The sequence below is a fragment of the Actinia tenebrosa genome, unplaced genomic scaffold (assembly GCF_029948245.1).
Source record: "Actinia tenebrosa isolate PJP-AT-01 unplaced genomic scaffold, QUT_ActTen_1.0 PGA_scaffold6__47_contigs__length_16458017, whole genome shotgun sequence".
NCBI classification, from domain to species: Eukaryota; Metazoa; Cnidaria; class Anthozoa; order Actiniaria; family Actiniidae; genus Actinia; species Actinia tenebrosa.
The window spans coordinates 10,993,036-11,019,312 of NW_028292583.1; the positions used below are offsets into that span (position 1 = coordinate 10,993,036).

General features: G+C 39.1%; 2 protein-coding genes across 3 annotated transcripts in view; one reads left to right on the forward strand and one right to left on the reverse strand.

Annotated features, from left to right (window-relative positions):
* The window catches only part of LOC116291853 (P protein), a 32,162-nt gene extending 15,499 nt beyond the window's left edge, over nucleotides 1-16,663 (reverse strand). The window contains exons 1-11 of the mRNA XM_089038722.1: nucleotides 16,219-16,663; nucleotides 15,368-15,425; nucleotides 15,097-15,169; nucleotides 14,792-14,860; nucleotides 13,948-14,033; nucleotides 13,738-13,835; nucleotides 13,063-13,165; nucleotides 12,653-12,706; nucleotides 12,118-12,189; nucleotides 11,371-11,436; nucleotides 11,148-11,204 (exon numbers count right to left, since the gene is read on the reverse strand). Of these exons, the coding sequence (XP_088894848.1) occupies nucleotides 11,148-11,204; nucleotides 11,371-11,436; nucleotides 12,118-12,189; nucleotides 12,653-12,706; nucleotides 13,063-13,165; nucleotides 13,738-13,835; nucleotides 13,948-14,033; nucleotides 14,792-14,860; nucleotides 15,097-15,169; nucleotides 15,368-15,425; nucleotides 16,219-16,499 (1,017 nt within the window). The 5' untranslated portion in view covers nucleotides 16,500-16,663. The remainder of the gene's footprint in view (nucleotides 1-11,147; nucleotides 11,205-11,370; nucleotides 11,437-12,117; nucleotides 12,190-12,652; nucleotides 12,707-13,062; nucleotides 13,166-13,737; nucleotides 13,836-13,947; nucleotides 14,034-14,791; nucleotides 14,861-15,096; nucleotides 15,170-15,367; nucleotides 15,426-16,218) is intronic.
* A 173-nt stretch (nucleotides 16,664-16,836) lies between these two features.
* On the forward strand, nucleotides 16,837-24,863 carry LOC116291876 (uncharacterized; the record flags this gene model as incomplete). Of its 2 annotated transcripts, XM_031699104.2 has the most annotated exon segments (14): nucleotides 16,837-17,220; nucleotides 18,100-18,251; nucleotides 18,978-19,133; nucleotides 19,595-19,651; nucleotides 19,891-19,965; nucleotides 20,262-20,318; nucleotides 20,947-21,045; nucleotides 21,415-21,480; nucleotides 22,272-22,385; nucleotides 22,602-22,661; nucleotides 23,523-23,648; nucleotides 24,062-24,133; nucleotides 24,233-24,307; nucleotides 24,629-24,863. In XM_031699104.2, coding segments are annotated over 14 exon segments (1,607 nt in total), but the record flags the coding sequence as incomplete, so codon positions are not given.
* Nucleotides 24,864-26,277: the final 1,414 nt, after the last annotated feature.

Below are 26,277 nucleotides of genomic sequence, written 5' to 3' on the forward strand. Positions count from 1 at the left end.
CAAGGTCTACTCCCAGGGAATAAAGCCCGCAGACGTGTACAGGGAGGCAATGCGTAAGTTTGGCGACCAAATTAGTCCTGAGGAATTCTTTAAGGATAAGTACGCGCTGTGGATTGATATGCGCACCATTAACGACGAAGACCTACATGGCCAGGGTTTACGTCTAGTAAACACCCAGGATGGCATAACATTGGAGATCAAGCGCACCAAGAACACCAGTGCCGGCGACGGCGATAAGATAAACTGCTACGTCTTCGTCGTGTCTGACGCGCAACTGAGCGTGGAAATGAACCAACTTAAAAGTGTTGCATATTAGGGTTAAAATATTTCTTAGATATACAATGCTGCAAATATTTGAAAACAACGGTACGAAACTGCAATGCATAGTGCAAGGCGACAAACTGTACTTTAAAGCGAAGTCCGTGGCTGATGCCTTGGGTTACGTAAATTCCAGAAAAGCGGCGTCTGATCACGTCTCAGAGGAAAACAAGGTAACTTTGAGGTCTATAAAGGGTGTCAATCTGACTGACACCCTTAATGCGCAACCACATTCCGTTTACATCACTGAAATGGGTCTTTATGAGTTAATATTCGGATCTGAAAAGTCCGTAGCTAAGGAGTTCAGGAAATGGGTGTTAGGTGACGTTCTTCCTACGCTAAGAAAAACGGGTAAATATGCAATAGACAAGCGCTTCGACGGTCCAAACAAGTTAGTATTCAAAATAGAAGATGAGTTTGACCTGCATAAAAAGGTGGTGGACTACATCCGCAAGTTTTACCCCCAAATGCTCATAGCCCCTGGTCTAGGCGAACTGCAGGATTCGGACGGCAAACGTATAAAGTGCTGGCAGAAAGGATATCAACGCGGTCAACCCGACTTAATGATCTTGAACGCGCACACACATTACTGTGGATTCTGCATAGAGCTAAAGACCCCGAAAGGCAATGGCAGGTTATCTGAGGATCAGCAACTACTCTTACAGAGGTATGAAGAAAACGGCTATAAGGTGCTCGTAAGCAGCGACTACGATGTCATTTGCAGGGAGATCACTGCGTATGCTGAACACCTACGAATTCCCTGCAGGTGGTGTTGTAAGGGCTTTAAAACCTCGGAGACTTTGGCAACACACTTAAAGATATTTCATAGAATATATGGACAAGGATAAATTTAACGAGTTAAAGTTCATACAAACGCACTGGAGGGATTTGGTGGTGGGGGAGATTTACGAGATAAAGAATTATGTGGTCTTTGAAGACTTGGACCGCCTGCGTTTGGTCTTAAAGAATAAAAAAAGAACATACACCCTTTGGGCGCCCGATAGGATAAGGTACGCCATCGAAGGGCAGGACGTTACCCATGTTATGAGCCATGGTAAAAAGGATGGCAGGTGGGTATTTGACGTAGTCAAGTATGAGCCCGAGAGTCCTCTGCATTCGTAATGTCTGCTAAAGTCCGCTGCTCCGCGGAGCACCAATGCCCCACAAAGGATCCTTCAAGAAATACCTTGCCGCAATGAAGGCAGGTGTATTTTTTACGCGGTTTTGGGGGCGTAATGCAATCGGCTGGTAGTTCGCACGTAATACAGTCCATATATTGAAAGGGCCCAGAAATGCCACAAAGTAGGCTAGCATATACCTTTAAAGGGGTTCTTATTTTTATTTATTATTATTCATTATCCTTAATAATAATAAATGAGAATAAGAATGGGGTTTGAGACTCTTTGCGCAAACCCCATTCTAAAAGGGTCTCAGAATGTTGAGTATAAGGTTGTTATATTGTTAAGGACGTTTATTTGTCGAGGCAGTTGAAGATATGTTCCTCTTCTCTGATGCAACCACAACGATCGCACTCCTGCCTCCAATACTCCCTTTTAGTCCACGGAACGCCTTCGGCGCGTTCAAAAGAGGGGTAAGTACGGACTATCTTCTTATGGTAATCTATGCGATTCCTTAAGTAATCCTCTTTATGCGGGCAGCGGCTCATCATATCCGCACATTGGTAGCAATCCACGCCTTCCAAGTCGTAGCTCCCAAAGAGAAATCGATAGTTGACTTCGTGTGTTTTCCGATGCGTCTGTAAACGTTGACGACTGCTTAGTATCTTATTACAGAAACTACACTGTCTGCTTTGTTCACAGACGCCCCTTTTCAGGTGCTCGGAGGTGTTAGGGAATTCCTTATTACAGCCCTTACAAAGCCCACAAATGCGTTTGTCTTGATGTTGTCGCATCTTTTGAACGGTGCTGAATTCTTTACCACAATCCTTACAAACTTTACTAATTGGTTTCTTTGTGCAAACGCCACGACGAACGTGGTATTGTAGTCTTTGCTTGGTGCTGAACACCTTTTTACACATTGAACAGTTCATTTATACTTAAGTGTATCTTAACCACAATATAACGTATTTTTAACTTTATTGTTAACATTCTGCAGTGTCTTTTAAAACAGGTCTGCAGGAGCATACAGCTGCGTTTAAAAGACACCTAAGAATGTTGAGTATAAGGTTGTTAAATTGTTAAAGATATATGCATGCTGCTTTAAAAGACACTTCAGAATGTTAAAGATAAGGTTGTTAAATTGTTAAGGATGTGTGCATGAGTCGTTTGAAAGACACCTCAATGTTAAGCGTATGGTTATCATATTGTTAAGTATGTCTGCACGTGCTGCTTAAAAGACACCTAAGAATGTTAAGCGTATGGTTATCATATTGTTAAAGACTATTATCTTTTTTTTTTTTAAGAAAAGAAATATCCTTATTCTTAGGTATCTTCTTAAAAAAAGAAATAATAGTCTTTAACAATTTAACAACCTTATCTTTAACATTCTGAAGTGTCTTTTAAATGACTCATGTGTATATCTTTAACAATTTAACAACCTTATCTTTAACATTCTGAAGTGTCTTTTAAAGCAGCATGCATATATCTTTAACAATTTAACAACCTTATACTCAACATTCTTAGGTGTCTTTTAAATGACTCATGTGTATATCTTTAACAATTTGACAACCTTATACTCAACATTCTTAGGTGTCTTTTAAATGACTCATGTGTATATCTTTAACAACCTTATCTTTAACGTTCTGAAGTGTCTTTTAAATGACTCATGTGTATATCTTTAACAATTTAACAACCTTATCTTTAACATTCTGAAGTGTCTTTTTAAACAGCACATGCAGACATCCTTAACAACCTTATCTTTAACATTCTGAAGTGTCTTTTTAAACAGCACATGCAGACATCCTTAACAACCTTATCTTTAACATTCTGAAGTGTCTTTTAAATGACTCATGTGTATATCTTTAACAACCTTATCTTTAACATTCTGAAGTGTCTTTTAAATGACTCATGTGTATATCTTTAACAACCTTATCTTTAACATTCTAAGGCATCTTTTAAATGACTCATGTGTATATCTTTAACATTCTGAAGTGTCTTTTTAAACAGCACATGCAGACATCCTTAACAACCTTATACTCAACATTATGAAGTGTCTTTTAAACAGCTCTACAGGGGATATCGCATGAAGTCCTGCACGCTTTCTTTAGCCCACGTTGCCATCGTCAAAAGCGCGCCAAACCTTTCCGCGCGCTTCAGGCTGCACATTTCATCATACAATTCCTGCACGCGCTCCCGCAGCCGATCGATCTCCTCCCTTTGCATTTCTATGGTGTCTCTTTTATCTTTTGCGTCGGCGGCAATCCTTCTTACTGCTTCCACTGGGTCCATCGTATATATAATGGATCCGAACCATATTCCTTGTAACGCTCTGATAGTAGGACCCACCGGCTGCGGAAAGACCCAGTTCGTGGTAGAGCAGCTATTAGGACCCTTTAGATACCGTTTCGACTATATTGTGCTATTATGCCCCACCTACGTGAATAACCGCACCTGGGAAGGCATAGGAGTGAAAGATGACGACTTCTTTGTGGATATCTTAGACCCTAACGAGTTATCCAGCCATCTTAAGTTCTGGCACAAACAATTCCCTAAAGATACGCAGACACTCCTCATACTGGATGACATTGCCTGCGGGGACGACGTAAAAAGACGCACTTCCGAGCTCGTTAAACTCGCCTTCAGCGGTAGGCATGACAATATCAGCGTTTGGTTGCTCTCGCAGCAGCTTACCAGCGTCTCTAAGCCCTTCAGGGAAAACATAGGTTCACTTGTCGTATTTTATACTCCGAGCCGGAGTGACCTGGAAACCATCTTAAGCGACTACGGCGGTGAGATATCCAAGGAACAGTTACACGAATACATGCGGCATTTAAAGACGCACCAACATTCCAAAATGATCTTCTCTTTGAGGTTTCCGTATTCCATTAACATATATGGACATTGAGCAGCTCTTAGATGAAGTCCCCACACAGCTAGATGAAAGTAACCTTAAGGAACAACTCAACATCCTGGTGTCTTCGGGGAAGTGCAAAGAAATGATAGGCAAGGAACTTACCCATGAGCAGGTTAATAAGTTGTCAGAAGAGGAAGTCAAAAAGTTCCATAAGAGGTATGAGGCTGCCCTTGCAAGTAAGACCACGGACGCCGTAGCAGACTCCGCTATCCGACTTGCGACTAAATTGCTTGGACTTGCACTGCCCATAGACGACGTGGAGCAACTACGGAAGGACATTAGCGAGGACTATGTCATATCCCAAGAACTTAAGATAACCTGTGGGTGGTTGTCTTTGAAGTGCGGTAAGTTAATGGCAGTCGCCTCTGTGGCTTTGCACGTAGCTCAGCATGTCGACTTGGAGGAGGTACTAGGTTCCTTCGGAACATCTTGGAAGGACTTCAAGAAGGACAGAGAAGTCGAAAAGGTCTTCCAGGCAGCACTTACTGAGGTACCTGATCAAGTCGCCTCAAGTACTTAGTCAAGTTATCCTTAAGTACTTAGTCAAGTCGCCTCAAGTACTTACTTAAGTCGTTGTCAAGTACTTAGTCAAGTCGTCCTTAAGTCGTTGTCAAGTACTTAGTCAAGTCGTCATCAAGTCATTGTCAAGTCCTTCAAGTCCTTAGATATAAGATGAGTGGCACCGAAGAACGACCACCCGTAGAAGATACCAAGATTACCAAGGCTAAATCTCCAGGCAGAGTCGCTGCCGGAAAGAAGCTCGCAGAGATGAACAGGAAGAACAAAGCAAAGAAAGAGGAAAAGGTAGGAGAAGAGGAATCCTTTTGGAATCCCGGCTACGTCATTGGCGCGATAGGAATTGCTATAGCAGCAGGCAGCCTCTACTTACAATGGCGGGCTACGAAGCCAAAAGTAAAGTGGGAGGCCGCAACATATCACGCGCCCGTGCAGGAACAGGCTGTTAGAAAAAGTAAGATCCCTGAAATGGAATAACCTTCTCGCTTTGTAATATAATGTCGACCGCGTTGTTGAAAACTGTTGAAGAAGCAGCTATTATTACTTCCATCGTTGCGGGTATTGGTTGGGTGGGTAAGAAAGTGCTCAAAGAAGACTTTACTGAAGACCCAAGCAAGAGCTTCGCTAATTTTGCTAAAATGACCGCTGCCGTAGGCGGGGCTATCATGCTAAAGGATTACCTACGGAAGGAAAAGTACCTGCCTAACATATAATGGTTAGCTTAGTCGCAGGTGGAGTTATTGCAGCTTTAGCATTTACAGGGGCTAATTATGGTGGTAGATATCTGGATAAATTAGTTAGCGGTGATAGAAACGCAGAATCTAACGCTGAGAGGAAGAGGCACGACTTAGCGCTGGAGAAATATCAGCGAGACGTGGCAGCTTGGAATGAAAAAAGACAAGCTTACAGGGATTGGTTGGATAAGAACTACCAAGACAAAATGCAGGCGGATAAGAACTTCGAAAACACAGACTACGCCTTTAAGCTCTATGCGCAGGCGCACCCCGACTTTAGAATGAGAAAGCCTCAGTTCAAGAATTACTACCAGCCTTCTAAGAAACAAAAAGACAATGAATTGGTCTTTGTAGGAGTCGCAGGGCTGGCGGGAGGCGTGGCTTTGGCGTATCTAATATAATGATCGTCTTTTTGGAAAGCGACAAGAATGACTTTACCACTTACTTGAATCCCCCCATTAAAGCCCATAAGGTTCGGCTCATAAGTTGCTCTTTGTACAATTCTTGGTATAACCTGATTAGGGGCATAGTCACTGAGCATACAGGAGGATCTAACTATCAAGCCGTATTGCTGCCCGATGGACATTATACACCAATCACACTGGCCAAGGAATTAGCAAAACACGGTTATACTCTCACCACAGGATTGCCGCACGAAATGACCCTCAAACATAATATGTCAAATTATTCAATGACTTTTGGAAAGTCTGACCCATTGGGATCTTTATTATGTGCCTCAGGCAAGACGATTACCAACACAGCCATACCTGTGAAATGGAAAGTCGCATCCTCTTACGAAGTCTATTGCGATTTAGTCCATAGTTACAACAATGGAGAAAAGTCTTCTCTTATGTCCAAATTCCTACCTAAGGGTAATCCATTTGACCTGGTAGAATACACTCCCATTTCTTTAAGCTATGATTTGTCTAATTTGGTAGAAAGCATAAACATCACCATTAAGGTGGACGGAAAGACGGTGGATTTTAACGGACGTAAGATCAATCTTGTCCTGGAATTCATATAATGGGCCGCGTAGAGGACAAACTCAAAAGGATTTACTATGGGCCCGAAGGCTATTGGAGAGGAGCGTCGGCTATCAAGAAACTCGCGACCGCGGCCAGGGTATCAGAAGAAACGGCTAAGAACTGGCTAAGAAAACAAACCCTCTGGCAGGTTTATCTTCCCGTGCCCAAGTACATTCCCAGGCCCAGCTTTACCGTAAATGCCCCCAATGAAGTTCATCAGGCGGATTTGCTTTTCTTACCGCACGATAAGGTGAGAAAAAAGACCTATAGGTACGCTTTGACCGTAGTTGATATCGCAAGCAGATACAAGGACGCCGAACCCATAACCAGCAAGGATTCTGGGGAAGTCGCAGAAGCCCTAGGTAGGATTTATAAGCGCGTTTTGAAATGGCCTAAGCTGCTGCAAGTGGATGCGGGGACAGAGTTCATGGGCGCGGTTACTAAGACCCTGAAAGACCACAGCACTAAGATTAGGAGAGCCGAGGCAGAGTACCACAGGGGTCAGAGCATCGTCGAAAGATTCAATAAGACTCTGGCCGAGCGTCTCTTTGGGTACCAGTATTGGAAAGAGCTGGAAGATCCCTCCAAACGCAACAGGGAATGGACTCAGAGGCTCCCCCAGGTCGTCGCGGCTTTGAACAACGAGGCGGCCAGGGCTACGGGAATGAAACCCAAGGATGCCATAAAAACGAAACACGTGGAGCACAAGTCCTACGTCAGAAGTTCGAGGGCGGTCGGACTGAAGGAAAAAAAGCTACCCCGCAACATAGTGGTCAGATACCTCTATCAGCCGGGGGAACTCGAAGGTGGCAGTAAGAGAGCCACGGATCCTAACTGGTCTCTGGAAACGTATGAGATTTCGAAGTCCGTCACCAAGGAAGGGCAACCCGTGTTGTATTACTTAAATGGCCCAGGTCGCGGATTTGTCAAGGAAGAGCTGCTCATAGTCCCCAAAGACTCAGAGTAGCGCAGCTCCACGCGCCCGATTGCACTCTAGGCATGTCAGTCTTACGTTGCCTCTGCAATGCCCGCGTTTATTATTTATGCGATCCACGGAGAACTGCTGATCGTCATTTGGGTCAAACCTCCATAGTAGAGGTATGTTGCATTTGGCACACCGTGCCCCTTTCTTATAGACGTCGTCCACGCATAGGTCGAACTTTATCCCCGCATAGCGGGGATCTTTGCTCTTTTCTTCGTCGTGCCGCTTGTAGCGAAGGAGTTTCTTAGCAATGTTCTCTTTGGCTACGTCCTCTGGGGTGCGGTCGTAACGCAATTGCGGACCCCAGGCTCTTTTCAGCTGTTTTGCGTACTCCACACGGCTTACAGCGGTGTAAATAAGGTTGCTCCAACACAGCCGCTGGTCTATGATCCATAAGGTTTCTCTTATGGTAAGCCCTTGCGCGCTGTGGACTGTCATGCAATAGCCCAAGCGCCAGTCTGGATGGGAGGTTATTTTTTCCACCTTTTCTATGGGTACCCAGGCTTTATCATGCGTTACCGCATTTTGCAGTTGGATGTCGGTACCAGGTACCCAGACGTCTCTTTTTTGCATGCGGGTATCGTGGGGTTTATAACAAACAGGCACCAAATGACCAGGAAAGCGCTCCTGGTGTATTTCGAACAGGTCCTTCTGTATGCGGGCCTGTGCTGCGCGCTTGCTGCTTAGCACCAAATCCTTTGGATGCCATGCGTAAAGGAAGTCCTCGTATTTCTTCGCTCGTATGTGCTTACGTAGTATCTTGTTTTGTTCCGCGTCGCTAAGGCCCCTTAATTCCGCCTTTAATTTACGTACTTGGTCTTTACTGCGGTAGTCGGTGTTGATTTCTTCACAGTGGTCTACCATTCCTTTTAACCATTCGTGGGGCATTTCTCCGGCTATTGGAGGAGGTTGGCATGGATCCCCAGCAAATATCACCTGGCATTTCCCTTTTAGGAAGTCTACGAACTCCTGCAGTATTTCCAAGGGAACGGTGCAAATCTCATCCCAAAGTATCACCGGGGGTATGTCGTGGATGGCTTCCGGTACCCACTTTTGACCATTCCAGCGAAAGAAGCTGTGGTAGGTCTGCGCGTCGTAACCCATCTCCGTTAATTCTCTTTCCAGACGGTGCGTTGGCGTTAACACCTTTATCTTTGGAAAGAGTTCCAAGACCCTGGTAGTTTTACCACTGCCTCCCGTTCCGTAAAGGTAAGAGAAGCGTTGGTAGGAAATGGGGTCCGTAACTAACGGTAATGGCTCTTCTGTGGGGGTAATGGCGCCTTTTGTGTGTCCACCATGATATTCCACACGTTCTCTCCAGGCTTTTATCTCTTCGTCTTTAACGCGCCATTGACCACTTTCCGCTAACTCGTCTTCGGTGTAGAACTCCTGCATCTTTTCTAACACTTCGGGCTTTACGTACAAGGAATCCGTGGCTACACGTGGTATGTCCTCTTTGTCGAACCGTAGCAGCATCGCAAGAAGGTTAATGTGCGCATATGCTAACATACTGGCGCGTAAATGGTAATATTGCGGTCTGTGATCTTGGTAGTAACACAGTGCATTCCACTTATGTTCTTTTTGACCTTCTACGAAGTAGTTCCACTTTTCCACAGATACCATCGATCCATCATCATGTGCGCGCTTTACGAGGAAGCTTAACTCTCCTTCGTCCGTTATTAAGCGTCGCTGCATATGTTTTTCGCCTTCTTTTGCGCCCTGAGTGAACTTTCCTATGACGACCCGCGCGGTGGGGTTATGCTCAGGTAACCATTTTGTGAAGGAGGAGTGACACAATATGGCTTCGTGGGCGGTGTACGTCATAAGTTTATGCTCTTCAAAGAACTTTAACAACGGCACGGGAATCCATTCCTTCTCCTGTAAATGTTTACCATACCACGCGTAAATTATGGGGTGTAAGCCCTTTGCTAACTTCCGTGAGGTTAATCTTACAAACCCCGTAGCTGGGGCGTCATAGCTGCCGTCTAAGGACACACGAAAGAACTGTGAGTCTGGATGTCCGTAGCGGTCATAATACTCCTTACAATCCCCCAATCCTTTAAAACTTGCGGGGTAACAGTGTTTCATGTCTAAGGAGACGTATTCGTTTTCGTCATACTCCATGTTCCACAGACCTCCATGACCGTGTTCTACGCAGGCTTTAGCTATGTCGGCGAATTCCTTAGGCGTGGACTTCCATCCGTTCCTCTTCTTTGCGGCTAAGAAGTCCAAACTACGAGAGCTAAGGACCTCGTCTGAGAAGTCTTCCCCTAAGGTTTCACAGGCACTTTGAATGCGTTGGTGTTCAATTTCGGGGCGGTAAAGAGTACCATCCTGCGTCATAAACTGACTTCCTTCCGAATCCATCAACCAAACGGAGTTTTCGTGGACTAATTCTACCAACGGAGAAGCTTTATAGACCTTAGTTTCCTTCTTTTTGGGGAACCTAAGTTCTCGCCAAGCGTGTCCATTGTGTTGGTAGATGATTATGGGGGCACCTCTACCTCCGTATTTGTGCGTACCTGGGTAAATGAACCCGTCAGTGATATCTTTTACGTGTATGCGGCGTTCTAAGGCAGTCTCTAACTTCTTGATGTTGTCTATGGTGGCTCCGGCCTTATGTGTGTCTTTTTCCCATTTCCTGATGGCTTCTCTTCTCTTTAAAGTTAACTTACTACCACGGGTGGAGTCCTCAAAGAACTCTCTTACTAACTTCGCAACACAGTTACCTGGATGTCGCATTGGTTTGAGCTTCTTAACGTCGGGCTTCTTAATCTCGTACGCACCGTAAATGACCACAGTAACTGGGTAAGCGACCTCGTAAAACATCATGTCAATGCCTACTAACGCTCCCGGGCGCGTATTTTCACTTAAGACAAACAGGTTTTGCTTACCTGACGCCCGAATAGGATTACGGCCCTTTTCGATTATCCACTCGCCGTCTAAATACTTTATAAACGTCAACTCCAAACGGTAGTTACCTTCGGGCATCATGTCGATAATTCTTTCTGCTCTTTCTTCGTTCATCGTCTCATCTGTATCTCCCTCCATAAATGTTGTGAAGGCAAAGTCGGCGTCCAGGCGATCCAACACCTGAGTTCTTAGCTTACGCACAGTTTTGTTTCGTATGCTCTTGATGGCGTCCATCTATATCTAAGGAATATTTTAACCTCCGTTTGCAGTACCCAACAGAGCAGCAGTAAGGGACTTTTCGCGCTGCCACCCGATCGCGCAAGACCCCCTGTAGGGCCTCGTCACTGCTCCAAAAACCCCACCCCCCCTGGTGTTTTTCGATTTGTGATTTTTGGCAATGCCGGCGATTCGCGAGTCCCCCTTACTGCTGCTCTATTACAGCCGTTCAAATTAGACACCTGGACCTCTCCCCTTGAGAGACCCTCATGCACAACCTTTAAACAAAGAAATGATACTCTAGGGAATGACACGTGCTCTGAATGCGAAAACATTCTCGAAGTAAAGATACCTGGACCTCTCCCTTGACAGATATCTCCATGATGTAAAACTATTGGTAAATTTACTCACCTTTAAAGCTACGTAGTCAAAGAACCCACTTCTTGCAAATACTGCAACCAGAATCATCTAAAAAGGATTTAAAATTGTTTCACAATGGTTTTCTCACCCAATATACAACTATTATTTACCTTGTTTTTTTAACAGCACACACATTAAACATGTAATCAGTCAATTAGTGAGTCAGGTTGTGTGGCTTATGAAGCAAAAAAAGTCAGAATCGCCGTCTACTTACCATGCCAAACAGCAAGCTTAGTGTCTCCCACTGAATCCACATCAAGACAGTTTCTAACTTCGGTCTCTATCATGAAAAAAAACCAAGGTTTTTCAGGGTACCAGGACGTCTAGCTGCTACAGTATCTTAATTGGTTCTTAAAGACATAGCACAGTAAAAGTAGAGGAAGGGGAGACGGTTCTTTTCTTCCTTCTCCTTCAATTTGATTGCCTTGCCATTGAAAACAATCTCGGAAGCCTATCACATCCAGCTGGTTTTTGTAAAAGCTACTTCAGGTATCTTAACACCAACTCTTTGTAATCTTTATGTGTCTCAATATAATTAATCCTTTAAACTTTTGATTGATCCAGGGAAAGGGATGGGAAGGAAGGAATGATGTCCTCTATCTTTGGTTTCTACTTCTCCCTCTTCATCTTCCCCTATTTACTATTATATTGATTGGTAAAATTCTCAGACACACATTCAGTGAAAGGGAAGGGGTCAAAGTAGCCTTTTTTCCCCACACTCCTTATTCTTCTACTATTGCCTATGATGATGCAACAGTTATGCAATGTCATTTACTTGCAACCTATGATCATGCCGTGTACATGATGTGGTCAAAGAGTTAGAAAATTTTCTGTGGATATCATGCAATAATATAATTAAATTGAATGTGTTTTGCACTCAATTACTTCATATCCAGTTGGTCTCAAGACTGCTCAGAATGGCTGTTGCTAGGAAACATGTAAACAAACTGACATGCAATACCTTATTGAGATAGGTCAAAACAGCTAGTGTAGAAAGTGCTCCAAGCATGGCTGCTGTAGTTCTGTGAACAAGCTAATAAAAACAAAGTTGAGGGAAAAGTGTCATTTAGTCTAACCTTTCCTATTTAAATGAGATGTCCTCTTAACAAAGTAAAAGTAATGCAATAAAATCTCAAAATTTTTTGTGTTGAATTTGAAGTTGAATTGACCTTTTTAGCTTGGACATAATGTTTTCCCATCTCAAACCATGTGTCATTCCCTTGAGTATCATTTCTTTATTTAATGGTTGTGCATGAGAAGAACATAAATACAGATAAATCTCAAACATAGAATGTTATTTCCAAGAGAATGACACATGGTTTGAAAGGGGAAAACATTTTGTCTAAGGTAAAAAGGTCTACTAGTCTTGTTTGCTATGTTAACTCCCTTGATTGCTACTAATGATTTCCTCCAAGGACTCATTTTTATTCCCCATGTAAAAAATCATTACTTGAGTTGATTTTTACAAGGGGGGGGGGGGGTCGTGCTATACATACCTCAAATATGATCAAGATGTACACTCCAATTAAGATCGTGAAGCCTATGGCAACCTGGTTAAAAACATATCAGGAAATAAACATTGAAAAAACGTTTTCTCCCCATCAGCAGTAATATTAATGCATGTCCCCATTGAATCAAGTGTATGCACCTGTAAATACTCATATTAGGGCTCTCAGCCCCTCAGATTCTCAGCGGATCCAGGATTTTTTCTAGGGGGGGGGGGGGGGCAAAATCCAGAATTTTTGTTTTAGGAGGGTTGAACCCTTTGCTCACAAACTCAAACACCAATAATGCAGTAGATATCAGCTCATCTAGGGAGGGTGGGCTTCCCCTGCACTGCTCCCCTAGATCTGTCCCTGGATTGGCTAGCAAAGTAATTGGCTATAATAATAATAAGCAACTTTACCTGAGTATCTTCAGTTGTCGTCTCATTGAAATAAACCACAGACATGGCTGTATAGAATTGTGAAGGGGACTCAAGCCTCAACACAAATTTGCTTTTATTTGACCTAAAAATAATATTTTATAGCAAAAAATGGAATTTATGACTGTGAAAAACTTGAAATACAAAGTGATGTGCAATCATAATCATTGTTATCCCATTGTATAAGCAATCTTATTAGTTGAATGATTGGTTTAATGCATGTGTCGTTAGTTCCATACTCTGACAGTTACTGTGTGATAAACATCTCATATGAAAATTATTCTGACTAAATGAATGCCAAATATTATGATTATTATTTAGAAAAAGATACCTAGCAATACTCGCATTTCAATGACCTTGTATAGCACTATATCAAATAGGTAAAAAATGGGGCTATGCTTTTAAAACAACTATAAGCCATGTTTTGACCATGCATCGCATGACTGATGGCCAACACTGCTGTCAATAGGCTGTCAGCCAATGTTGCCTAACATTCAGTCCACTGTTGGCCAATGTACAGCCAAAAGGCAGGTGATTTTCGACCGACATGTGTACGCTGGTAATAAAGTACTTGGTTACCAAATCAGAGCTTTTGTTTTATTTGAATTATTTTATATTGGATGTAAAAAAGGCATTAATGAAATACATTTGACTCACATGTCAGCACCTTGCATGGGAAACCTGTATTTTTTCAATACAGGAGTTTCTTCACACTCCCCTTTCGTTGAATTTGTGTCCAAAGAAAAGTTCTTGGGCTGCAAAAGGAAATGAACGATAAACATTAATGAGTTACTTAAAACCATTCTTATTAATTAAGAAAAACACTGTCATGCTCTTAAGTGATTAATTATAGTAAATAATCATCACCTTTGGCGTAGAGAGAAACCCTGATTCTGTTGATGAAGCTATGCCAATTGTTACAAAATCCAAAGAGGATGGGTCTGAGACATCATCTAATTAATTTACAAGAAAAACGTTGACAATGATCATGTATTGCTTTTCTAATGGGGGGAAACAGAATGTAGTGGTGGTAAAACACTCCCTGCTCAACTCTGAGGTCCAGGGTTCAAATCCCAGTTGCCCCATGTGAACATGAGCTGAGTTGGTTGGCTCTCTTTCTGACTTTGTTTTTCCTCCCTCCTCTCAAATCAAACCTAACTAATTCAAACTCAGGTTAGAGCTTTGCTCCGGGGTCGTACATGGACTGTATAGCAGCTGCCAGAGGCGTCTTCACATGCTTTCAGTTCGAACCCGTTGAGCTGCGCCACTGCTGTACTTGTGGTGGTGATTAGAGATAGCAAATTTTTTTGGATGATATTTGAAATATGAAAAATAATATGAGAAAAACCAAAAAAAGGAATTTAAATTAATTCATTAATCTAATTTAATTTTTCTTTAAATCAATAGTTAAGATCAGCTACATGTAGAAAGATTTGTTGCTTAATTGGTAGTTATATAAACCCACAATTAAAGTGACAACTTGTGGACAATAGTTCTTATTCATTGTGGTGGAATGTTGAGGATAAGATTCGTTGTTTGAGTCGTATCCCAATTCATGTGCCAAGTATCAAACAAATAAATAATAGCAAATGACAAGTGGTCTAGCTGGTTATGGGAAAACAAGTTTGCACCAAGATGAAATAAGGTTGATTCATTAGGATATCTCAATAGCAGCCACAATATAATATAGCCAGACAATTTAGGGTTGTACCTGTATTTTCATAAAATGGACCTTCTAATCTTACTGTTATGACCTCAGACTCTGAACTTATTGGAAAATCTGACAAAACAACAAGAGGATAAAATATATCTATAAGTATTAAGTATATTTATAATTGTATTTACATAAGTCATACCTAGTGGTATTTCATTTTCAAATGCAAAAATGTGAAAAATGAAAAGTGAAAACAAAATGTTACATCTCAGGTTATTTTATTAACTATAAATATATAATTCCTTATAATTTCAAACATAAAACTTTTGGCATATAGCATTATACGTATTTAATTTAATAACCTTGACTTGCATTCCTTGAAATGGACACTAGTTTATAGCGCTTTTCAGTCTCCTTTTTCGAAATAAAGAAACCCTGCAAGTGAAAAAAAAAATGAAAATAAAAAACCCAGCCATAATTGACAAGTACAGTATATTGTAAAAAAATCCCAAATATCAACCAACTAGCTTTATTTTACTGTTTATTTTACTGACAGCTAACTCTTGCCTTGAGGACACACTATATGCTAAATCAATTTTTGTTTAAAGAATGTTGTTATTTTAAGGATCTTACCGCACATATAATACACCACAGGAAAAGAAAAATGATTTTGAATGACTTCAGTCTTGACCTAGAAGGAATGTGCTCGATTATTTTGGATATAGTTTTAGAGGCAGAGATCGAGGGCCTGATGGGGGGGAAGGTATATATTACTATGGGAGGGTGGGTAGGGTTTGATGTGCTTTCTGATCTGCTAGCTAAAAACTGAGCTGGAAAAGGTATATCCTTGCTATACATCAAACTGCATACCAGTACTTTCTGGAGTTCTGAATTAAGCCTGGTCCATATGTTAGCAAGACGCCTGCGATTCCTCTGCAGGTGTTACCTGGAATGCCATTTTGAAGATAAAAAAGCCTTCGTTGCTGGCATGCCTTTTGAAAGTTAAGTTGTCAGAGATCAAGTCTTGCAGAATGTCGGCAGTAGTCTCCCTGACTTGCCATCAATATCCTCAACGTTAAATGAATATGGGAACATAGTCTGTGGGTCATGATTGTCCCTGACTTGCCTGTGATGTAAAATTAATATGGAAACACAATCGGAGGCCAACCTGCAATGTTTTAGGCCACTTTATTGATGCAACAACATTGTAATTTTGAGTTCTTTTTGCCGTGCTGGTATTCCATTTCTAGCCTGACCACGCAGGCTATTAAATGCATTTCCATCATTGGAATGGCATCTCAGGTAGTATCCCAGGTTGCATCGCAGGTATGTTGCCAACATATTGGAACCATGCTTAACGTGCATATATCTTAAATGATCTAATACTGCACAGAGCACGTATCAAGACCGATTTAATCAATACTAATGTTAAGATATAATAATATCCTAACCAATGGTTATAAATTATATAGACATCAACTTACTTGTACTTGTCACTGCAACAAGGTGCAAATTTAACATCTTGTCCATTCTGATCTTGTGGCCTGGACAAACCTTCTAACAATGGTGTCTTTTCATCCATATCTTTAATGTTAAAGCTAAGGGTTCTAGAATCTTGTGAATTTTTCAAAGATGGTTCCCTTGAATTCGAATTTACTCGATTTGCTATATCTGTCTCTACATCATGAAAAATATCAGTTCCGCTGTCTTCAGGAGAATGAAATCTGGGGCTTGAGGTACTAGAAGTCTCCTTTTCCGGTTGCATTTATCTATCTTTCTCTTACTGCTGAAACCCTAAAATCTAAAATCAATGTTTTCGTGAGGATGACAGTCATGTGATCAAATAAGTTGACGTGACCTAATGACCAAACGTTTACAAAGTGAAAAATTTCAATTCTAGATAACCTTTTTAAAAAAATAATTTTGTGGTTATGTTTGACTCAATCTAGGGAGAAGTAAAAACTAAAAACTAATAAAAAATCGCATCGAAAATAAGTTTCTTGTTCATCCGCAGGATTACCGATGAGACAGTAAAACAAAGGAAGCCCAACAAAAGAGAAAGTAATATCCCAACATGCGCATGACAAAAGCAGTCCCGACGCTTACCCCTCACGGGCTCGGTTGTCGAAGGGAAGTTCCATCCAACATGGCCGGTCAATCTTTGCTTAAAAAAATCTCAATATTTACTTGATTTATGGACTTCGTGGTCCACTGACTACAACCATGGACTTACGTATATCCGCTGATGCGGACATCAAGCGACTCCGGGAGATGGTTCAAAAGCTGGAAGAGAAAAATGCCGGTCTAAAAACACACGATAGTCCTCGACTGGGCCGTGAATCAGCAGCTAATACAGGAACTAGATCGTATACTAGTGAGAGAATGAATGCGAACCCTGTAACGTCCAGAGTGGCTGTCAAACTACACTTAGATGATGTACCACTGATGAATTTAAATGATGTCGACTCTGAAGAAGAAGATAGCTGGTGAGACTGATAAAACTATATTAATATTGTCATAATTTTCTCAAATGTTTGTTGATATTTCTAATAATAAAGTCGATATTCTCTATGTTTTGACATTAACTGGTTAGTTTACTTAAGAATCATTTCTTGTTCTAGGGATTTGAGCTTATGTGCATATGAATGTAAAAACATTGTTTACGAAGAACGTCCTTCGATCATAGTTAATTTATTTCGTTAAAAAATAGTTGTTTCAGCAATTTGATTGTAGTGCGAGTTTACGTTGGACTTCTTTATGCCCTCAGAAATGATTCCAAATTGGAGATTAAAAGAAACTTATGAACACATATTTGGCTTTATTAATGCCAGTTTTCATTGAAATACTCCAAAGCTAAAAACTTCTCGGGTATAACGTGTTAGTTAGAAACTTCTAGACGTATAGTAGGGCTTGTTGGGTACTATGGAAATGCAGAAATTTTTAAACAATGCTTACTTTGTTTATTCAGGCCATAACCTCTTAGGACAGTCATATTTGTGTTGCTGATTGACACTGCAAATAGCATTTAACTTTAAGGTTTATAAAAGCAGTCATGTATGTGTTGTTGGATGACTTTGTAAACTTGCATTATTCCATTTTTTTAAAAATATTGATGACCGGTGTTTTTCATTATTATTATTTTAGATGGATCAAAATCATAAAAATAAATGTTCCTTGAATTGAATTTCGAATTTTTAAGCTTAAATCATAACCCCAAAAAACTTTACTTCTCGCTTAATAACATTGCATAGAATAATTTCTTTATAGAACATACAAGGAAAAGTAACTCCATTCAAACAAAATGAACTACTGCTTAAACCAACCTCCAAATTTTTGAAATATCAAATTGATGTCTTTTTCCCCAGGCTGTATATGTCACCTGTCCACCCTCCGACTCCTGCACAGAAATCAGTCAGTCCTTATAAATACCTCAAAGGTAGCATAGATCATCAGACTGATTTAAACAGAGTAAGAGGCTCTCTTATGGCTAAACTGGAATCTATAGCAGCTCAAGAAGGTATTTATTTGCATCACTCAGCAGTACTGCATTAGAATTGTCATTTATTTTACAGCTCGACATGCAAAAGTATGACCACATTATGAGTATTAATGTATTGACATACTTTTATACATGTAAATGGGCTTTAGTATGTTAAGCTGACACATTTCAATGTAAAGCTGCCTGGTTTTACCAAATAAGATGCATAAAAGCTCGTTTGACAGCAAAAAGCCTGTGTATAGAAGTATGCGTAGCTCTGTAATTATTACTCTTTGATTTTTTTTTTTTTTGTGTGTGCTGTTACAGTACTTAGTGGAAATAATGTTAAATTAGTGTTATTGTATTTTTATTGTATTATAACAATAAAAATAAGAAAATAAAATGATTTGGTTTTTGCAGCAGGAGGTAAACCAGAGAAGCTAGAGAAAACTCTTGAAGCCAGGACAGAGCCAACATTCAACTCTACTTATGTGTACGAAATTGAGTCCAGGAATCAAACCTGGGTTACCTTGGTGAGAGGCGAGCACTCTCAATGCTTTGTACCCCTGCTTTCCTAATAATATTATAATGCTTCCATAATAACATTCTAATAAGCAACTTCGTTCTTGGAGGGTATGAAACATTGGTTGGTCATGTTATTTTGCTTCCCCACTCCCCCCTCTCCTCTTCAATATCAAAACAACTAGTTAAGATTATAATGCAATATGGCTTCAATTAATTTTGTTCATTTATGGTTTTTCTTAGAGTCCATCTCTCGACATGATCATCAAGATCATCAAACAAGAGACAGAAAATCATTAGATATGAACAGAACATATAATGTGGATGAAAGTACTATTAGTAAAGATTTCGAGGAAGAGATTGACTTACAACCTTTGAATATTAGTGGCAGTGGCACTTGTAAGTGGTTAAACTTCTGTCTCCCATATCTTTTCATATTTTATCTTTCTATTTTTTTTCCATATCATACACTGTATCTTGAAGTCAGCTTGTACTTACTTGGCAGGGAATTATTTTTCACTTCATTAATAAAAGTAATTTGAAAAACTGCCATTGAAATGGATTAAAGTTTTGAAATACATGTAGGCCATCTGCATTTTAGCATCATATGCTTCCACTACCAGAGTCCTTTGTGAAATTTCTTTTGTTCAGTTAAATAATATTGTCTTGCTATTCTCAAAAGATAATAAAAATTAAGATAAGAAACAACATTCACGAAGAATTTTCTATAGTGATGCTAAAATGTCATGCAAATAGCCAATTGGAAACAGGAAAGTTTTCAATCAAGAGTTAAAATGATATTATACGAAAGAATGATTGATACAGTATACAATAATAATTATTAAAAAAATTTTTACCAGATCCTATAAGAAGAAGAGGTGCACCAATGGGAGTGACTCCTTCTAAACCACCTCAAAGTAAGAATCTTCTGTTTATTTTTGTTTTATTTAAACTTTGCCTATGATAGGAGATCAATTTAAACCCACAACAGCATGGCCAATAATTATTGTGGACCTAATTATGATTTTCAATGTTTTATGTAATATAAGGTTAACATTCACCCTTTGTTATCACACCCAAGTGCTATTGTTTTTATTTGATATATTTAATATTTATTTAATATATTTAAACTTTTTTTGTTTCTAATGACCAACAGCAAAGTTGTATAAAGCATGGGAAAATATTTCATTAGGAGATGATGACTTGGATGATGATGAAGAAGTTGATGAAGGTATGTATTCATATTTCTTACCTGTGGTTGGTTCTTGGTTTTGTTCATTCATCCAACCATCATTCGTTCATTCCATCCAACCATTGTTCATTCATTCCATCGATCGTTCATTCCTTTCTTCATTCTTTCATTCATTTGTTCCTTTCTTTATTTGTTCGTTCATTTACTCATTTGTTTGTTCATTCATTTGTTGTTGTTTTTGTTCGTTTATTTTTTTGTTTGTTTGTTTGTTCATTTATTACATATGTAAATTTTTTCAATATCTTTTTAAATTCATTTTTTAAATTTACTTTCAGCTCCTGTAGTAAGGAGAAGGGGAGCAAAACCTACAACGCCTGGGAGACAATCAATGCGTAAGTATTGTAATATCCCCTCATTCAAGGAGTATTAACTGTTACACTCACTTTTTTTATCAGTCAACCTGGGGGTTCTGGACTTTCCATCTATATTGTTCTTATCAATAACAATGAACAATATCTGATCTGTGGTTCATAGGAGTTTTAGGAGTCACATCCTTTGTCATAATTAAATGACCCAGTCAACTGACTATAATTGAAGATGTCTAGGTTTTTGGCTCCTGTTTGTCAAATTTCCAGTGATCTGAATTAGAATTTTTGACTGATGGAAGCCAAAACCCTAGACTTCTGGGGAGGTGCTAGTTATGCAAATATGAAAATGGGTAAATAAATGATACTTATTCATTTGTCTCATGATTGAGGGTCATTTGTAGAGGACTGCAGCATTTTGACTGCAAACTGCTAGACTTCATCAGGGGATGGTGTAGACTGGATGGTGTGTCTCTTATATACCGCTCGTCGGATTATCTGCATCGTGATTGGATGGTTGGATCATGTTCTTATTAGATGTTTCGTTGACGAGTCTCCACCAAGACTGTTTCCTTTTTGTTGGCATCATCACATCCATCCAAATGAAAATGGGTGTAATAATCATTTCAACTTTTTCTTTATATATATTTTTTAGGATATCAAGATGAACAAGATGGTGTTGTAAGACCAAGAGGATCTTCAAGTACACAAAATTATGATGATGAAGAAGATGATGATATTGATATTGAAAGCGGTAATTACCATACATACATTCTTGTTTGACCACGAAATATTTTGTACATGGTTACAATAGAATTCAAGATGGCCACTTTATCATTAACCCTTTCACTACTACGCGACCAACCAGAAATGCTACATTTTTCCTACAGTGGCCAAAAGCTGCCAGCGGAAATACATTTTTGCTTTTCAATTATCTGTACCCTAGGACATATATTTTTCATTTTGATATTGAGAAATAAAAAACACCCTAATTATGTTCCAGGAAGAGCCTGTGTTGGACCCTTTTAGCCTCTTGTAGTGAAAGGGTTAAAAAGGTCTATTGATAAATGATCGATTGATAGGAATTATGTCTTAGTTTGTGTTCCCCTATTTTGTTAAATAGCTCCAGTTGTAAGAAGAAGAGGAGCAGGACCAAGACCTATTAATCCAACTGCTCAAAGCATTGCAAGTAAGTATAAGTACTTATCAAACTCATTAATAATTCATTAGGAAAATCTGATACAAAACTGTGTTCATTTGCATAAACTTTAAGTTGGATTTTCTTGGCCAAATTCACTTTAATTTTGAAAATTTTAGTGAAACACAAAGGAACTAACCTAGACGTTTGATAAGTCACATGACTGTGATAAGTTGGTGCCATAAACGTGCCATACTGTGACCCTGATGTTTTCTAGAATCTTAATTGGCTGGTTCTTTTCTTGTGAAATGTGATTGCTCTGACAGTGCCGTAACTTTGCCTCTGCTATGTTCATGCCATGTTTTGGGCATTTAATTGGATGTAGAGTAAATTCCGTGTTTGTGCCATGAGCTTTTCACACTCATATGAAAAAATGTTCTATCAGTCACTGTATAAATTGGTCCAGCACACTTACTTCATATCAAAGCCAAATTTTATTACAATTTCAACATCATGGTAGCAACGTAAAGTCCAGTTGCTGCAGAGTGTAAGGCAATATTGCTCATTTTTCTGCAACAATGCTGGTCATGTAGAGTTACAAAAACATTTTTATCATTATTGATCATTTTTATATTAAAAAGTGCTAAAGTAATAAAGTAATCAATTATTTTATTAGATTATTACGATTCTGGCAACAAAGTTTTATTTTTTTTGGACCTCAACATACAATAACATTGCATTGAAGGTGCAAGGAAAATTTTGAAAGCTTAACTTCTTATAATACAGCTTCTTTACTGTTAAAAGGAAAAACACTGAAACATTATTAATCTGTTCTTTAATAGAAATGCCTGATGATGATATTCCTATAGTTACCATGGTGAGGCCAAGAGGACAGTCACCACAGCAAAACTATGCAGCCAATCTTCCCAGTGATGATGATGAAGAAGTCAATGAAGGTAAAGAGTGCAAAAGTTGGAAAATAAAGTTTCTTAGGTCCAGTTGTTCACATCTTTATTAACATCAAGCATGATAACCATGGCAACCAATAGCTACAATATAAAATCCAGGGTTATCACTCACTCTAGCTTTATCAAGTCATGTCTGGTGGCAGTGATATCCTACAATCACTGAAAATTTACAGGGCATTTTGCTTTTCTTCAATAAACATATAGCCCCAGTTAGAAGAAGAGGAGCAGCCAGACAATCATTACCTCCCAGTAGAATAAGCACAGGTATAAATATTGTATAAATAAATATTTCCCTTTTTCAGGGCTTAAAATAGTGGCTGGACATCTTTAGCAAATTAGTTTTAGCTAGGTAATACCTCATTTCTGGCTCTCAGCATCGTTGCTGGTCATAGTGACTGGTAAGGAAATGACCGGACACGTTCCAACTCTGGCCAGACATTGTCTGATGCCCAGTTGTTATTTTAAGCTCTATATTTGAGACCACTTGTCTCTTTCTCAAAAAGTATCCCATTGTTTACTGGTATTAAATGTGAATGTGACTCAAACAAGTACGTGTATTTTAACTCCTAAGGGAGTGATAGTGCTATAAAGTGTAAAGAAATTGTACCTTCCCATATATCAGAAGACAAATGATGGTGTAAATGATGAGGATGATGATGTCTTTGAATTGAAAATGATCGATGATGATGATTATGTAGATGATGATAATGATGTATTTGTAATGAATGTTTTATGATGATGGTGCAAATAATGATAATGATGTTGCCAGTGCTGCTGCTGCTGCTGGTGGTGATGATGAGGAGGAGGAGGAGGAGGCAGATGAGGAGGAGGAGACAGATGAGGATGATGAGACAGATGAGGAGGAGGAGACAGATGAGGATGATGAGACAGATAAGGATGATGAGACAGATGAGCAGGAGGAGACATGAGCAGGAGGAGACAGATGAGCAGGAGGAGACAGATGAGCAGGAGGAGACAGATGAGCAGGAGGAGACAGATGTGCAGGAGGAGACAGATGAGGATGATGATGTATTTTACAAGGATTGCGTGAGTGATGTTGATGAAGATGGTGATGGTTTATTACTTATTCTTGTGTGGGGTTTTCTCTCTCTCTCTCTCTCTCAGGATCACCACAGATGGTATGGCAAGGAGATGATGATAGTGATAATTCTGGTCCAGTTCGTCCAAGGAGACGTGCAGCACCACAGAGTATATATCGAGATGATGCTGATGTTGAAGTTGACAATCAAGGTGTGTGGGTGTTTATTACATGTGTCCCTTCATGGCCATTGTTGCTAAAAGGATAAACGGTATCTTATATTAGATTACCGTAAATATAACATTGGCGCAGCTCAAAGGATCAAACTGAAACCATGTGAAGAAAATGCCGCTATATTCCATGTATGCCCCATCCCACACCACAGCTGTAATTAGTAGGAATTAGTTAGGAGAGGTTGAGGAAAAAAACCGAAAAACTAAGTAATAAAAAGGATCGAAAAAAACAAACTTAGTAGTTAGCGATATCAGCCCAAATGAGGATGGGGTCTATACCGGAAATGAAGTCCATATTTACAGAGATTGAGGCGAAACGAATAGTGTGGTGTTAAAATGCCATTTCAGATTGTGTATCTATCTTATACTGCTGTCATTGTTCACTTTTTCAGCTGCTGTTGTACGAAGACGTTCACCCGCCTCTCCTAAGCCATCGACAGATGACAGCCTTGTCGTAACTGCAGGTTTGAAAAAGAATCTAAATTTCTACCTAAACGTGGTTATTGTAGGCAGAAGATATTCTGCTTATTAATAATGGTGTATATTTCCGTTTTCTCGTGTAGTTCGCCGCCGAGGAGCATCGGACAATCAAGTCAGACCACGTGGAATACCCACCCTTCAACAAGGAGGAATCCCAAGTATGTGCAAAAAAAATGATTGGCTCATTTTAGTCTTCCCTCTGCATTTATATATCTATAATTGGTATATTTCATTTATGTAGAGATATGTTGCTTGCGTAACAAAACTAAAAATTCGTTATAGATATATGTACCTCAAGAATTATACTAGAAAACTTTGTTGAATTTTAAGAGATAAGTAAGAACTTAGCATAATACAAACAAAATTTTGTACACAAATATTTGGCCTTTTGTATTCAGCGATGCCGTTAGAAAGGTCACTGTGGTACGTTACGTTTTCCCTCAACCTTATGCAACGATTCTTCCTATCTATCTCTTTAGCGCCATCAAAGGGATCAAAGGCATCTCGATTACGCGTTTCCACTGATGCAGAGATCAAACGTCGCAGTTTACCACAAGTACCAACAAGCAGTCTACAGTACCCCTCATCTTATTCAGAAAATCTAATTCCGCCAGGTGCTAAAGCGAGAGTTCGTTCTTCTTCGCCTGCTGGAAGACTGCCAATGAAATCCGAGGCTCCTGTTGTACCTCGACAAAGTAAACTAGTAACCCCAAGGTATTTGTCTTCAGACTTAATATGCTTTTTTCATTATTTATCTGAACGAAAACTCTACGCGCAAAGAATTTTTTCTTTTTTTTCTTTTTTTTTTTTTTTTTAATGAATATTAAAAAGTTACAATTTTTCTTTATCTCCTACTTAACCACATAACTATAAATAACATGGTTCTATTTTTTTTTATTATTTTTTTTTTATTTTTTTACATACACCGACCTCCTCCACATAACTATAAATAACTATGGTTCTATTTTTTTTTTTTTTTTTTTTTTTTTTTTTACATACACCGACCTCCTCCACATAACTATAAATAACTATGATTCTATTTTTTTACATACACCGACCTCCACATAGCTATGGTTCTATTTTGTTTAATTTACTCTACACAATTTATTATAGATAAAATGATTTTACTTGAAACGGCCTGTGAAACCTAGTCTTACAAATGGAGACAAAGAGTCAAACTGTAAAACAAAAGAACGGAATGCTTTCTATCATTTTTACCTTTTAGCACTTTTTATAACATACGTTTTTTAATCGTAAAACTATTTTAATGCCTTATACAAAAATATTATATATACATATATGTATACATACATACATACATATACACATACACACACACACACATACACATATATACATATGTATATACATACATACAAACATATATACATACACACACATACATATATATATATACATATATACATACACACATACAAACACATATATATACATACATACACACATACATACACACATACATACACACATACATATATATATAAAACAAAAAAAAACACTATGCTGCCCCTAGCCATTCAGACGCTTCATTCTAATGCTAGAGATATTTTACTCCACTTACTATTATGCTTTACAAGAATACCTTTTGACTCGGCCATTTTATGCTCTATTTTTCTGTTGTGTTTAAGAACATTTTTGAAGTGGGATAAAGTGGGAATATTTTCTTTATCTCTAGATTTATAAAGAAATATTTTAAAACATAACAGAACATAGTTAAGTACGATATCATCAACACCTAGTAATATATTATACAAATTGGATTCTGGCAAATTTATTATCCGAACTCTTTAAAATGATCACGAATTTCAAAATATAGATTCTTAGAGCAAAGAATTGCCCTATAACACTATGACGTCACATCAAAACAGTCTATTGTTTTAACGCTAAGGATTATGGTCGCTAAATGGGTAAAGGATGACAGCGACACAACAAAACAACACGATACTGATTGAATTTACAAAGAAAACGATAAAATTGAATTTACAAAACGTAGAAGGAAGGAATAACAACAAAATACCATTTATATCGAAGGATAAACATTGACACAACATATATGGAAACTAGACAATTTTAAACCAAAGGAGAAGGAAGATTTCGTCGGAAATGT